The following is a 17,167-nucleotide window of genomic DNA, read 5'->3' as shown; positions in this document are numbered from 1 at the left end:
ACAGAAGGTCTCACACTTGCAATAGTGAGAACCGAGATGAAAGGAATGACCGAAACCAAGAGAGTTGGAGGTAGGGGGATAGAAGTGAGACCCACATAGACAGACAACATGCAATCATGCAGAGGGAGGGCAGTCATGCATCATACAGTCAGGCAGAGCAGGATATATCACTCATGTACACACAAGATAAGCAAGAATACGACAATCAAGACGAATAGTGATACAAACATCATGCTCAAAGACGATCAAAATAGTATACAAGTTAGAGAATCAACATGTCAAGCTGAGTGATATACAATGGTGGGTGTATGCATGTGAAGTGATCATAACAATCATGCCAAAATCAGAATCAATACGCTAAGCAATGGAATAAGATCAATCATCAATAATCCAGCATGTCAAAATCTCAAATGAATACGGCATCTAAGCATGCATAAAGAAATCCTCAATGTACAATTAAGAGATGAGCATCCACTGATCGTCCAATCAAATGCCACGTTTGCTTCACTCTAGGTTCAAGCTTGACCCTCTAAAAAAAAAAAAAAAAAAAAATCCCCAGTGGAGTCGCCATTTTGTGGACCTCGTATTTCGACTCATGCATTTCCCACTCGATGACGAGCTCGATTTTTATTTTATTTTGAAAAATTGATTTTAGTTCATTAAGAAAATGACTTGGAGTCGCCACTTATTTTTATTTTGTTTTTAAAGGGTAAATAAAATAAGAAAGAAAACCCTAAGTGTGACTCCTTACTTTGGAAAAGGTGGTATGTGAAAAACCGGATTGGGTTCGGGGGTCAGGTTACTTATCGGGAAGGTACTGTAAAGACCGTAGCACCCATCTAAGCCCCTAAAATCGGGTCTCTACTAATACAATGAAACTGACATGGCAATCAACGAGAAAATCAATGGATATTCACCTAAATCATGCACAATACGAGAATCAAAACACGCAATAAAGATTGACTAGAATGGGAGTGGATGCATACCTCGGCCACAAGCCACAATGCGCTATCAAGAAACGAGATTAGTACACAATTAATGAATACAAAATATAGTTCATGCATATCGGAGTGTAAAACGAAAATCAAGCGAAATACATTAAGTACGACAGTTGACAATCGAAAAGGATCAAACATAGGGCCCCCACCAAAGCCCCAATTATTGTTCATGAATTAGTCTTACAAATTCTATGTTTTACAATTATGAAGAACTCATTACTGCTTATGTGAAATCAAGAAAATCAGAAGATTATTTAGGAACCGAAAAGGGATTAAAAACTATTCGAGTGAAGACTGGATTCTTGGAGTTTATTTGAAAATTGGAGTTTTTGGAATTAAATGTAAAAGATTAGAGCTTCGGTAATTAAATTGAAATTTGTCACAGAATATGAGAAAGGAGTTTTAGGAAATTGACCTGCGAGACTATGGATTTTGAAAGTTGAATTTGTAATAATAGTAATTATAATAAATGAACTTTGAGAAATCGGACTGCGAGAATGTAGATTTTGAAAGTTGAATTAATAATAGTAGTAATTATAAGAAATGAACTTTAAGAAATTAAACTGCGAGAATATAGATTTTGAGAGTTGAATTAATAATAATAATAATAATAATAAGATTTTGAAAGTCGAATTAATAATAACAATAATAATAAGATTTTGAAAGTTGAATTAGCAATAATAATAATAATAATTAATAATAACAATAATAAGATTTTGAAGGTTGAATTAGTAATAATAATAATAACAATGACAATGATAATAATAATAATAATAGTAATAATAATAATAATTAAATAATAATAATAATAACAATGATAAGATTTGAAAAATTGAACAAATAATAATAATGACAAAGATAATAATAATAATAATAATAATAGCAATAATAATAATTAATAATAATAATATCCTTTCATAATAATAATAATAATAATAATATCCGCTAATAATAATAATAATACTAGTTAATTACAATAATAATAATAATAATTAAAATTAATAATATCAGCTAATAATAATAATAATAATATTCGTTAATAATAATAATAATTGAAATAATAATAATAATAATAATAATAATAATAATAATAATAATAATAATAATAAATTAACTTTAAGAAATTGAACGACTAGAGTATAGATTTTTAATAATAACAATAATAATAATCATGATAATAATATTAGGATTTTAAAAGTTGAATTAATAATAATAATAATAATCATAATAATAATAATAATAATAATAATAATAGTAATAATAAATGAACTTTAAGAAATTGAACGGCTAGAGTATAAATTTTTAATAATAATTATAATAATAATATTAGGATTTTAAAAGTTGAATTAATAATAATAATAATAATAATAATAATAATAATAATAATAAGATTTTGAAATAATAATAATAATAAGATTTTAAAAGTTTGAATTAATAATAATAATAGCAATAATAAGATTTTTGAAAGTGTGAATTAATAATAATAATAAGGTTTTGAGAGTTGAATTAATAATAGTAACAATAATAATAATATTTTAGAAGTGGAATTAATAATAATAATAATAATAATAATATTTTAAAAGTTGGATTAATAATAATAATAATAATAATAATAATGATAAGATTTTTGAAATGACAATAATAATAATAATACTTTAAAAGTTGGATTAATAATAATAATATTAAATTGCTAGAATATGGATTTTGAAAGCTGAATTTGAAGATTAAAGTTGGACTTGCATATTTAAGCAATGATAATAATAGCAATAATAATAATAATAATAATAATAATAGTAGAAATGGGCTTAAGACAAAGACTCCATCTTTAGCATAGGCTTGGGCCTGGGCTCCAAATTCAAACCCAAGCCCAAAGCCTTCACAAACAAACCCAATGCAAACATCCATCACAAACTTGGGCCTCTCATCTGAGTCCAGCCCATTAAAGCCCAAGTCCATTCTCCTCTCTCTTTGGACCATTCAATCATACGTTCCTCTCCACTTCAGGCGACAGCGACGGAGGAACTGGAGATGAGAGGCTTCGCCGGGGGCCTTCGAGGCGGGTCCAAACTGTCGGCGCTTCGCGCCGCGCTGCTCCCTCCGCCATCGAACACATCCAGCTGCAGCGGCCTGGTGACAATGTGGAGCCCACTGCTGCAGCCTTTACAGGCACGCGAGGGGCATGGAAATGGGGGCTGCTGCTTCTGCTGCGCTCGCACCGCTGCTGCCATGGCCGGCGCTGCTGGTCCCTCCGCCATCTCCATCGCTGGACGGAGATCTTGATGGAGGGGAAGGCGACGACGGCAAGCGGCAGGCTCCCCCTCCGACAGTGGCTGCTTGATGATCCAAGTGGCTGTTGAAAGTGGCAGCCTAGTGCAAGAGATTGGGATCCCCCTCTCACCATCCATGCATTGAACACGGTCCCGGGACAAAGAGTAGCCGAAACAAAGAAGAAGAAGAAAAGAAAAAAAAACATGGAACAGAGCATAGCAGAAAACAAATAGTAAGGTTCTCAAAGGAAGCTTCACATCATGGATCATCAGTGAATCTTCTCATTAGGCAAGAAAAACAGCATCACGTGTAAATATTAGAGGGGTTTCTCGGGCATTTCGCAATCACAACAGAAACAGAGCATATTAAGATGGATGATGGCAAGCATGAATTCAAGGTTATATCTCAACAAGCAACAATCCACTCCAAGCAAAACAACAAATATCCAAAATATCAACAAAAAAATGCAGAGGGATAGCAAGGATCTAAATCTAACAATGAACCTGTTACATTCATACCTGAGAATGCCCTTCTCCCCTAAAGCCCTGTTCTGCTTCAGACGCCTTAAAATCCCCCTCCAATGCCCATGAAACTCATGAAAACCCTCCAGCTATCTTCCCTTCCTCCTCTATTTTCCCCCCCTTTTTCTCCTTCTCTGTCTCTCCCATCTAATCTGGCCACCTCCTCCAGTTGAAATCCCGGGGTGGTCAGAGAATTTTCATGATGGAAAAATGCCAGCCATGTCTCTCGGACCGGGTCTACAGACATACATTGGTTTTGTTTTTTTAAAACCCCTTTGACTAGAGTTTTTTCAAATGGTAAAAACAATGTCTCGGGGGGGGGGGGGGGGGGGGGTCTACAATAACCTTTTTAGTTTGTGGATTGCATAATTTACGGTCTTTTGTCACTTGATTGTAAGTAATAAAAATGCACTTCTCTCATTAATTTATCATCAAGTTTCTTTCATAATATGTGTGCATAAGCATGTTTTATATGACCAAGTATGCTTAAATGACCAACTATAACTCGAAGCTTCTTATGAGATCTTTCCATAAGCACATGTATAAATAAATTGCACAAGAAATTGTTCTTGCTCCAAAATTTTTAGGCAATTGTTTGAAATCCATACACATCTCATGATATTCATTATTGTTCTATTTTTTTTTTTTTTTTGTTTTGCAATATATATATATTAAAAAAATGATCTATAAATATTGAAAAAAATGATCGCAAATAGTATATTTAGTACCCCTCTATGTTCTCAAAATTTGAATTTATTACTTTTTTTTTTTGTTAATACATAAGTTTTAAAAACTTTTAAATTTTCACATGGATATACTTTTATCTTTAAAAAAAATAAATCCAAGCCTTTTGACTTAAATCATCAATAAAGATAAAAAAAAAGTGATCTCTCCATTTGCATAAACCTCCATTGGATATAAATATGAATAAATGAACTAGATAAGTTTTCTAACTTTCCGTGATTTTTCTGTAGGAAAAGGGTGATTTTGCTCTTTTTTTTTTTTTAATTTTTTTTAGGAAAACACATGTTTCACAAATTTTATTTAAAGAATCAATAAAATGCAACCTAAAAACCATTTTTAGTGATTAGTAATTTTAGAGTATCAAAATGCAGTCTGCCCAAAACATAAGTGCCATAACCAATTGTTATTGTCAATTGGAAGACAAATTTCTACAATTAATAATTAATTGAAATAAACAATTTTGTTTCATTAGTCCCTTTTGATCATTACTGATGGTACATAAGCCCTTATAAATTTGCATATATACCCTTATAAAGTTGTCTCACACTCAATAGATGTTGGTGAAGACTTGGAACACATAGTATATTAGAAATAATTTTTTTTGATCCAGTTTTTTAGTTTAATGGAAATCTTGCTTTTGCCCAGAACTGGGATTGTCATATCATTCCTAAAAGTCTCATCTAACTCGGAAAACACATCTTTCCTACTACATATATGATTCCTACAACCTATCTCCAAAAACCAAGTTTTTTTTGTTTTCTTCCTCTGCAACATTGTATGCTAATAATAACGTCTCTAAATTTGCACCCTTATCTTCTATAATATTAGCATGAAAATTTAATCCATTCGATCTTCTACCTTTACATTTCGACTTGTAATGATCTTTTTTTTTTTTTTTTTTTTTTTTTTTTTTTTTTTTTTTTTCTTTTGTAGTTTAAATATGAAATTTATTATTATTATTATTTTGAGTTGAAGTGTTTCACTAAAATTTCTTCCTCCTTTTTCTCCTAATCTAAAATTTCCTTATCTTCTATTTTGTGAACTCTAACCTTTTTTACTTGATTTACAATTATTTTGAGACTCCTCTTTTTCCTTTTTAAGACTTAGTTGGCTTTGCGTTGCTTCTTCCACTTCAATATGACCTGTGATTTAAGCATTATTCATGGGCTTGTAAGGAACCCATCAACTCATGTAACATTATGACACTAAGGTGGTGTTTGTTTTTTTACTTAATTCTAAATAGAACCTTAATGTTTAATAATGTAAAATATTAAGTTGTTTGTTTTTGTAATATTTTATTTCTATTAAGTATTAAAAAGTAAAGAAAAATCAATATGTTATTTTTTCTATTTAGAAAAAGTTACATATTTTGGCTTTTTCTATTTAGTAAAAAGTTTATAATAAGTCATAAAAAAGTAAAAAAACAAACAACCTAAATTCTGAAAACAAATTGCTTTCAGTAAAAAGTCAAAAAAACAAACACCACGTAAAATCTTTAATTTTTCAATTGTTGTTACCTTGTACTCAAATCATATGATTAAAGTTCAAAGAATTCATTGATGAGAGCTAATATCTATGAAAAATAATTACAAACTCTTTCCATTTTCTCCATTTAAAAAGAGCAAATTGCATTCTTAAAGTTTATAGTTGAACTTTCTTCACCTTTTCTACTCTTTGTAGTGTTTATTAAGATGTCTCATGCATGTACCTTTTGATTATGTTGATTGATAGATGGAAAGATAAGCCTTCAATTCTTTTCCCTTGGAATTTATCAGATAATTCTTTTGTGCTTGTGTAAGTTTTGCTTGATCTACTAGCATGAAAACTATGGTTGGATTGTATTATTGTTGGTTGTTTGCATCTTTATTAGTCGAGCTTTGATTACCAAGTCTAAGGGACCAAAAAACACACACACACACACACACATAAAAATAAAAACTTCCAACACAAGACATTAATAAAAATCTAATTATAATAAAAAACCAAGCTTATTTTAAATCATAAAAATAAATTAAATAAATATAATTTGAAATTTAATTAGACGCCTATAATTTTGCTAAAGTATAATTAACTAGCCAAAGCATGATTGATCTTTATCTAAACACCCGTTGAACTTTAACAATATTTCATATATATATATATATATATATGGATTTGTTTGGTTAGTGTTTTTAAAAATAGTTTTTCATTTTTTTGGAACTAAATATTATTTTCTAAATTAGAGAACATGTTTGAATTTTTTTTGACATAAAATAGTGTTTTCTTTTCAAAATTTCTTTAGAGTATAATAGTCCGTTTGGTTATGTGATTTAAAAATTGTTTTCTATTTTTAAAAATAGAAATCTATTTTTAAAAATAGAAAACTATTTGATAGAATAAATGTGGACCGACAATATACTAAACATTGTCCAGGATTAAGCTATTTTTTAACATGTAATTTCTGATTTAATCTTGAGTATGGGCCACCTAATGTGTAGAACCCAATGTCATCACGGGCTTTAGATGATGGGCCTAAGGCCCGTGAGGCCCAATAACCAATGGGTATGGTCCCTAAGGCAGGAGGGTATAAAAGGGCTTAGGTTTGTGTCTTTTGGATCAATCACATCCTTTTGAAAGAATAGAACCGCTCTCTCTCCCGCTCCCATTGCCTGAGAGAATCCAGAGAAAGGTGGTGCCCTCCATCAGCCTTAGAAGATCTGTACCGTCTTCAAATTCACACATGGATTCAGGTTGGTACAATTTTAATAGTAATTATGGCATAATTTCTTCATATGATTCAACATACGATCCTGTATGATCATTGAGTATATAAATTGAAATCTCACACTATTTAAATATTTTTTTAATACAATTTGATTGTTGTTTTACAACAATTTTTAAAAACAAAGTGAAATAAATGACAATTTTTAGAGAACAAGTAGACGTTATTTTCACCGATTTTTAAAAATAAAAGGAAAACATGACCTCATTTGTCATGTGTTTTGAAACTTGTTTTTAAAATCCATTTTAAAGTTAAAGAATAAAAAATATTTTTAAAAAACAGGTTTTAGAAAATATGGCTAAACAGTCCCTAAGTTATTTTTAAAAATAAATCTAAAGTGTTTTTAATTGTTTTTATAAAGTTTTTGAAGTAATAATTAAAAAGATAGTGAATACTTTAAAAATATTTGTATTATACATAAATGCATAATAGAGAATAAGTATAGAAAACAGTTCTTTCAACCTATTTTTTGAGAATCATATTTAAAAACATGGCCACGCGGGCCTATTTCTCCCATGGCATAGCTTGAATGAGTGCTCCTTTAAGCTCTTGCATGATGAAGCATTGATCGACCAAAGCAGCCATGCGACATGCCAAAATACTATAACAAAGGAATTTTACGATTTCAGATATTATTTAAAATTAAATAATATTTGTAAAAGTTGAAAATTTTAAAAACTTGTAAAATTGACTTAATTATGGTTTGTGCATGTTATATTTTTTTTAAAAATAAAATAAAATGTAGTGTTTTTTTTTTTAATTCTAAATAGAACTTAAAATTAAATAGTAATTAATGGTGTTAAGTATTAAGTTATTTGTTTTTATAATATTTTATTTTTATTAAGCATTAAAAAGTAAAAAAAAAAAAAAAAAAAAAACCTCACATGTTACTTTTTCATTTGGAGAAAGTCAAATATTTTGATTTTTTCTATTAAGTCAAAAATTAATTTATAATAAGTCATGAACAAAGTAAAAAAAAAAAAAAAAACTTAAATTTGAAAGCAAATTGCTTTCAATAAAAAACTAAGAGGGTATTTATTTTTTCAATTTTTTTGCTAAAAAAAATTTGCTTTCAAACTTTAAATTGTTTGTTTTTTTATTTTTTCATAACTTCTAATAAACTTTTTGTTGAATTAAAAAAACCAAAATATTTGAATTTTTTTAAATAAAAAATAATATGTTCATTTTTTTTTAAATATTTAATAGAAATAAAATATTTAAAAAACAAACAATTTCATATTTAACATTATTAAGTATTAAAATTTTATTTAAAATTAAATAAAACAACAAACACCACCTAAGAAAACGAACACCCTCTAAATAATTGGAGACTCAAAATGTCCATGCTTATGAAGGAGTTTGGAGCTAGTCGGTTTGATTAAATTTATGGAGGGTGAGGGTCATGTACCTGAAGAAGTTTTATTGCTTCCTTCAATGTTACACGTGATAAATGACTGAGACAACAAAGCATGGGTCTTTTCTCTGGTTTTTACACCTATATCCGTTGTATCTCTTTTTTCATTTTTTTTTATCTTTATACTTTTGTGTACACATGAATTAACCCTATTCATAATAGCAGTTAGTTTATTAACTTGAATGATTGTTGGTGGACGCTGTTCAACCATGCTTGATAATAATGCTTATAACATGGCCCCACTTTTATATATGGACAAACTAATTACCTTAAACTTCTTTTACCTTATTTTGTAAGAGCAACTAAAGTAAACAACGGAGGAATCTCCAGTCAAATGTAATAATACATAAGAGCAACCACCTACTTTCATTCTGTCTTATCAAATGCTTATTTACGGTTAGCTGGTCAACGGATGACGTGGAGATGATGTCAACTAGGGCTAGCGTGGCACTGACACGTCAGCAATGGTGACGTAGCTAGGGCTGACGTGGCGCTGACGTGGCATGTGCGGGCTCCGATGGCGATGAGGTTTCCACGAATGTGTAGATCGGCGCTGGACGATCTCAGTGGTACCGTCAAAATTGAAATCGGAGCAATATTCGCAGCGATGATGCGAAAAACAGTGATCTTGTGCGGTGTGAAACTCCTTAAGGACGGTGGCTGCAGGTCCGGAACCCAAGGACGACGCCTGGATGACGTCGGAGGTTCAATGGCAAAAGGCTGCGGCGGCAGATGTGATGGCGGAAGCGTTAAAAAGAAAGGAAGTCACACTGAAGACAGACTGCTAAGAAAGGGTTAGAGCAGTGGCTCTGATACCATGTTAGAAATACTGAAAGATTATATTGTATTTCCTGAGTGAAAGAATATACATCAATGCCTTTATATAGGAGGCATATGTGTGTGGTACAAGTAACCTAACTGGGCCTAAAGCCCATAACATAATATACCCTTAATATACATTAACATATATAAATTATGGAGGAATCTCCAGTCAAATGTAATAATACATAAGAGCAACCACCTACCTTCATTCTGTCTTGTCAAATGCTTATTTTATATATTTGACAAGACATAAATATAAAATAAGCACTTGATAAGGTAGAATAAAGACATGTGGTTGCTCTTATCTGATATATATTCTTATCAAGTATTTATTTTAATATCCATTCTCATTAAAACATGAAAAGTTGAATATTATGTATATAATGGAGAAATATTGAGAAAATTATCATAAAAAATTATCAATGGATCAAAATTTATAAAAATATTGAAAAAACTTTAAAAAATGATAAAATAAATAATACTAAATATTTTGAAATTGTTTTGTTGTAAAAAATATATTATATGATATAATTTATAATATTCAATAATAATATAAAAAACTTGAAAATATATTTTATGTTAATCCATCTATTCTCTATCAAACTATCTAGTTTAGATGTATTTAGCATATATAATAAATGATGATATATATTATTTTTTTTTATAATTATTTACAATTTTATTTAGGAATTTAGATTTTTTTTTTTATTCAACCAATATGCAAAAAATATAAAGAAAGACCTAAAAAAATTATCATGATAATTTTTATATTTTTTATAATAAATTAAATGAAATTCAAAATGAAATAATTAACATCACTTGAATTAATTTACTTATTAAAGTTTTATTTCAATATTGCATATTTTTTTTTTATAAAATATAAAATACAATATATAAAAGTTTCCTTCCTGTATATACCATGAATGCCCATTCTGTCTTATCAAATGCTTGGTATTTTCCACCTTATCTTCTCTTTTCTCTTTGCTAATGGTGCATGTTAATGACGAGGATATAGAGGATAAGGACAAGGCCATCCTCCCACACAAGACCAACCTGAAAAGTTGTGCATGTATTCATGTGTACATGGACTTGTTAATTTTACATCGACTCAAACACAGAAAGCAAATGACAAAACAAACTCCTTTGATGAACAGGCTCAGGAATGCTCTTCCCACAACTACACCAGTCATGAAAAATTTTCAATCTTTGTAGGATGACCAGAACGAAAAATTAAGTAATTATGCACCGACTAAAAAAATTGTTTTTTCGTTTCTAAGGACTTCTGATGGTAGTTTCAAGCCGGGATGTGTCTTTTAGTCATGGGTTTCTAATGGTTGGCGGTTTTAGAGGTATTTGATAAAACTCAATATTTATTATTTAATGATTAAGTTAAACACTTTAAGTTAAACTATAAGTAAAAATATTGATTTAAAATTTATTACTTAATTCTTACTTTAAAAATTAAGGTTGTTTGATAAAATTAACTTTAAACTTATTATAAATTATCAAATTGATATATTTATCATCATAAATTATAATTAGAGCAAAGATGTCAAGTAGTAGTGGAGACCGTGAAGTAACAAAGAAGATCATAAAAGTAATTAAGGTAAATAATGATAAAAATATAAAATAAAGATGTAAATTTAAGAATAAGTTAATTATTTTTATTTATTACTTTACGACTTCAACACATATCATTAAACTATGTTATCAAACATATTTAATTTATTTAATGATTTAAATTAAATAATTAAATCATTTTAAGTTATTAAATTAATTTATCAAATACCTACTTAGCATTAATATCACCTAACATTCCTACTTTAAAGGTTAGGTTTAGTTCAATTGAGTTGAGAACATGACTGAATACCTAAAATCGGATTGGATGGCTGGCAATCCAAACCGGAAACAAACCCAATTTGAGTTCTACAAGATCAAGCTTACAAAAATATTAAAATTATATTTGGGTTAGGAGAGGTGGGGCTAATTCCATGGCTGGCTACCATGCTTGAATGATGATTATGATCATTAATTAATATTATTTCTACTATATGTGGTGATGCTATCGTCAGAATTCTTGATAATTTTGGACTCTTACTTTTGGTAATTGGTAGGGTCAAAAATCAAGACTTGAGCAGTGCTGGAGCTTTGTTGGGCCCAGGATTTTTGTTTCATCGTCTCCATTCTATGGCTTAACGCCAACTAATATATAAAATAATAATGAAATTATTGTAACGTGTACGGACGTTTCCTTTTCCTTTTCAGAATAATATTAGCACCTAGTATGAATCCTATTGATTTAATCAACCTTTACGGTTTCTTCACAGATGATTGAAACTGGGCCAGAGCAAGACTTATATTGCCACATAGAGAAAAAAAGGGGGCAAAGAATATCCCTCCCCTCATCTCTGTCTTCTTTCTGCTTTCTTTTCTTTTGTTTCTTTTAACTATTTTATTCTCATATGGCATCTTTATTGAACTCTATAGTAAATTCCTCTTCCTCACTTTTTTCTTATTATTGCTATTGTTAAGAAGCATGATATGTATATCGAGTTGAAATACTACTAACTTAAACTTTTAGGAAAATTGATAATTCAATATGATATCAGAACTCGATTTCTCGGGAGATTTCAGATTTGATATTTTCTCTGCAATTTACATTCCTGATTGAGCAAAGCTTTCTTAGGGTGGAGCAAAATCTTTCAAAACATGAATTAAAAAAAAAAAGATGGAAAGAAAAATAGGACTCTTCTTTGGCCAAAAAGGAACATCAAATACAGGTTAGTGCGCATGATGATGATTAGTTTATGTTATACATGGCGAAAGTGTAAGTAGGATGGGTGTTATGCTTAATACAACAGAAAGATAACGGAGCCAGATAAAAAATGACAAGATCGAGAAGGAACTCCATGTACTTGGTTTTACCAATTGGCCAGCAGTTGAGAAATAAGTTTTTGATCTATATGTAATCAAAAAGTGCTGATTTTAATATTTGATCAGCTTGGGAAGAGCCAATCAGCTTAGATGAACCCCAGATAGAATTCCCCTAGCCATCTCTATGGCATGAAGAATGACCACTGCAGTGGATATTGGCACACTTAATGTGATGAGTGCCAAAAACCCTAAAGCCAAACTGGGCCTAATATTCATCAAGTAAGATTGCAGCAACCCCACCGCTTCGCATACATCTCCATTGTAACGTTCATAATATCGCTTCTCCCACTCCATCCAATCCGATGGGGGTGATTCACTCGTCTCCAACATCTTCATTTCCCGAATACGCATTCTCAGCACAATCATGTTTTCATCCACCAGCTTGCCTCCATAATCTCGTCCACTTGTTCCGTTACTCGCCGCAACGACCTTCCGCACATGTTTTTTCCGGCAAGACCGCACAGGAGGAAAAGGCAAGGTGCCGAGGGTAGGAGAAGAGAGGGAGGTTGATTCCATTGCTGTAGTAGAACTGACTTGCAATGAAATTAATACACTGTGAAGAAAGATAGGATCGTAGGAACACACCTATATAAGGGTCCAAAATTGTGATTATTTCATGGGTTGAAATCTTAAGAGCTAAGGAGAGCGAAAACCGTGTGGGGAGACACATGGCATCATTATGTAGTGCAACGCGGGCTGCTGCCGTGTGGTCCAGTCCAATTGAGTAAGATTGAATTCAACTTTTGGGGCCAGACTTCAGAGCAAAAAAGAAAGGCCTTGTATTATGTAGAAAAGACACAACGATGATTTGACAATGAAGTGTGGCTCACATCTCACATGTTGAGATGCTCTCAAAAAGCCCTATGGTCCAGAATCTATATGAAGGTCGATTACTTGTAGGTGTACGTCATGGGACAATTGTGCTCTAGGGCCAAAAGTTGATAAGTAAGGCACAGATTCCATGAAACTTGCAAAATTTGTTTCAACTTTCAACTTCATGACATTTTTATGTAAAAAAAAAAAGAAAACCCTCCTAATTGGTCAAATGACGTGACTTCAACGGATTAGAGTGATTTTGATATTGATTTTTTAAAAAAATTTATAATCTTGAATGATAAAAATTTTAAATGTTGGAAAGATTATAAGTATTTCTTATAATCATTGTCATAGACTCTTAGTTAGAAAGAAGCTTTGCTCCACACTATGAATAGGTTGTTTTAAATTAATTATATTTTATTTTTTCATGTATTTATTATTATTAGGCTTGTTGCACGTGCAAGACATATGAAGGGTTAGCTAACAGGATATTTTTTATATTTAAATTTAATTTAAAATATTTAATTTAATTTTAAAAGAAAATTAATGTTCATCTCTATTTTATAGTTGTATTTGAATATATATTTTATTTTAAAATGTTTATATAGATTAAATGACTATATTAATAGGTTAAATCATGTCAAGATAAATATTACATTTTATATTTTAAAAAATAATATTTCAAATTGTAATTTAATGATGTACCATCTATATTAAAATTGGAAATAAATTTTATAATAAATTAATAAAATCTTTATTTATTTTTCTATATTTTCTATTTTTTAATAGAAAATTTCAATATTTAAATAAAAAATAATTAATTATTGTTAATTAAATTAATGAATTATAATGAATAAATTATAGTTAATTTAATTCAATTTTTTTATTATTTGATATATATATATATATATATATATATATATATATATATATATATATATATATATATATATATATATATATATATATATATATATATATATATGCTCTCCCTCGTGCCTTTCTTTGTTCATAGTTTGATATTGGTATGAAAGTGGGGATATTTATAAATATTGAAAAAAAAAAAAGTAAGTCTTACTATTGTGACACTTGTTATAATTAGAAAATAAGTATGTTTTAAATTTAAAAAGTTAAAATTTAAATTTGGTAATTTTACTATCACTATTATTTGTATGTGATGAATATTTTTTTTATTAAAAAAATGAAAAAGAAGGATGTGATTGAGATTTCCGTTTTTCAAAAATATTTATTTTATTCAAATAAGTGTATTTATTTTATATTTCCACTTTTCCAACGTTATTCTAACAAAATTCTAATTTTGAGAAAATTAATTAAAAATTGATTTACAAGAATGATTATATAGGAATTTTGTAATCAATCTATCTTTATCTATAATTCCACATAAATAAAGAAATTATTTATTAAAAAAAAGAGTTGGGTAGAATTTTTGTAGTCTTGTTCTATTCACGTGGGAAATCAAATAAGAAAACTATATATATTTCTTATAAAAAAATGTCTTAGAAGAGTGTATACACATTTTTTTTAATCTTTTTGAATATAATTTTATTGATATTTCTTAATTATTTAATTTTATAAATCGAATACAAATTCTATATGTAATTTTAAAATAAAAATAAAAATAATAGTTTAAATACTTACCTCTTCACCATCAAGTTCTATCAATTGAGTAGAAGTTAGGACGTCAGCAAAGAAGACATTTGCATCAAGAGGATGACAATTAGTCTCATCATAGTACATAGGGTTGGATATAATCTTTCAACATTTGAAGTGGCATTCACTTTTATGTTCACAGTTGTCATCTGATACATAAAGACCCTATGTATTGTTATGTTACTTAAAAGTCTTGTGACAGTGACCACTACCACCATTGACAATAGTTTCCTTATGCTGCAAGTGTGTGGAGATATTAGTTTGATGACCACCTATTGAGTGGTTAGAAGAAGCTCTTGAATCATCAAGTAAAACATCAAAATCCTTGTCAACATTGTGTCTAATGTTCCCCTTAGTAGAAACACTTGAGTCAACATTACGCATTTTACTCTCTAAAGACTTTGAGGGAATTTACCAAGAAGAATCAAGAGGGGGCTCCATACAAGCAATAGTAAGAATTTCTTTATCAGGATTGCATACTCTGATCCACCAATCTACATAAGCCTTGGTGACTAAAAACTCTTCAAGACTATGATAATTTGGTATAGTAACTTTGGAGTAGGTACCAAACCTAGGGCATGACTCCCAATGTTGATACACTGCCTTTAAAGTTCCAGTGCGAAAAATATCTGGCAAACCCCATGGAAGGTCTTGAGGATACCCAAATTGCTTGGAAAACTGATAAAGATAATACAGTTGGATCACCCAATGGTTACCTTGTCACAAAAATAAATAACTATAGCGAAGACTTATGAGATAAGAAGTTTTGGTAGCACTAATAGATTCATTATTAGTCCAGTGCACACATTTTTTATGTCGCAATGCAAAGTGGTCCAACTTTATGCCTTTACAAGACATTATCAAAGCCTAACCTTGTAAATCATTGAAACACTTAGCAGAAAACTTGTCGACGTAATAAGCCATGCGTGGGGGATGGTTCCAAGAAGGAGAAATGAAATGGGTATCGAAATATTCACCTAACCATCCGTATAAATAATGAATAGGGAAAATAGATGTATTAGTTATAGGCTTCGAAGAGCAAGTGATTTCATTTAAGGCGTTGTAAATGCTTGCTAACACCGAAACAACAAGGCTAAATGTCTTACCTTTAGCCATTCTACTAGCTATCTTAAAGACTCTAGGACGAATCAAATTAACACCCCCTCAAGGAAGAACAAACTTGTACAACCAACATGCTAGTAAAATGGTGAAGTAAGTTTCCTTAACATCTGCCTCGACCAAGCCAAGGTCGTAAAAAAATTCCATCTTCGACTAAGTACAAGATTTAATAAGATCAATATCCCCGGAGGGGTTATGAGTCTTCTTAGGCCTCTGTGCCTTATTTCTTATACTTTTCTTTGGGGCTTTTGCATATTTCATGGAGCCTTTGTACCAAAATGACACCTAAGAGTCTAACTTGATTGAAGACTTCCTTTTCGTCTCAAAGCAAATTCGATGATATGCAAGGAATAAGTTTTGACAACTTGGTGGGAGTGAGGACTTCTTTACATCATTAGATAACTCTTCAGCGCTCGGTACCATCTCATCATAAAAAGATTTAATGATGGATGGTCTAACAATATGATACAAGTCCCAAACAGAGATGGAAACCTCTCTCTAATGGAAGTATATAAGGAGTTAATGGTAGGACACCAACATTCGCAATATGCCCTAATCATAGAGGCATGGCAATCATAATTGAATAGAGATGCAAAAATAGCTTCATAAAGCTTGCATCCTTTAAGAAATGGTCCATGCCGACCCAATACCTCATTTACCCATTCCCAATATCCTTCAATAAAGAAATATTCCCCAAGTACCGTGAAAGAGCTTCATCATTTGGCTTCTCCATCTTGAACATGAGAATCCAACAATCTAAATTCATCATGAACTTTAGTAGTAGTTGGGTAAGAGGAATTTAGCATTAGAACATCAAAAACAAGTTTCACCTTATTGAGTTTTGAATTGTTGATATTTGTAAGCTTGCAAGATGCAACTTGAAACTAAGAAGAAATGTGTAATGGATCCTTTGCCACTAGCACTAAAAAAGATTGAAGGTCAATAAGTGACTTATGCATTGACAAGGTAGTCCCTTCTTCAAAATCATCACTATCATCCTCAAGAATGGTTACAGTCTTCTCCTTGAAACATTTGAAGAACATCATCTTACACAAAAAAAGGTAGAGAGAGAAATAAAAAAATATTGTTTTAAGTTTTA

General features: G+C 30.3%; 1 protein-coding gene across 1 annotated transcript; it reads right to left on the bottom strand.

Moving 5' to 3' along the window:
• Positions 1-12,543: 12,543 nt before the first annotated feature.
• LOC117904046 lies at positions 12,544-12,978 on the bottom strand. The gene has a single exon (XM_034816573.1). It carries the CDS (start codon positions 12,976-12,978, stop codon positions 12,544-12,546), a length of 435 nt encoding a protein of 144 aa, XP_034672464.1.
• Between the last annotated feature and the right edge of the window lie 4,189 nt (positions 12,979-17,167).

Source organism: Vitis riparia, chromosome 17 (genome assembly GCF_004353265.1).
Source record: "Vitis riparia cultivar Riparia Gloire de Montpellier isolate 1030 chromosome 17, EGFV_Vit.rip_1.0, whole genome shotgun sequence".
NCBI lineage: Eukaryota > Viridiplantae > Streptophyta > Magnoliopsida > Vitales > Vitaceae > Vitis > Vitis riparia.
The sequence above is the reverse complement of the archived record's forward strand: the minus strand, read 5'-3'. Positions and strand labels throughout refer to the sequence as shown.

Excerpts from the sequence above, each read along its gene's own strand:
- LOC117904046 (XM_034816573.1), bottom strand. The coding sequence starts at position 12,978 with ATGGAATCAACCTCCCTCTCTTCTCCTACCCTCGGCACCTTGCCTTTT.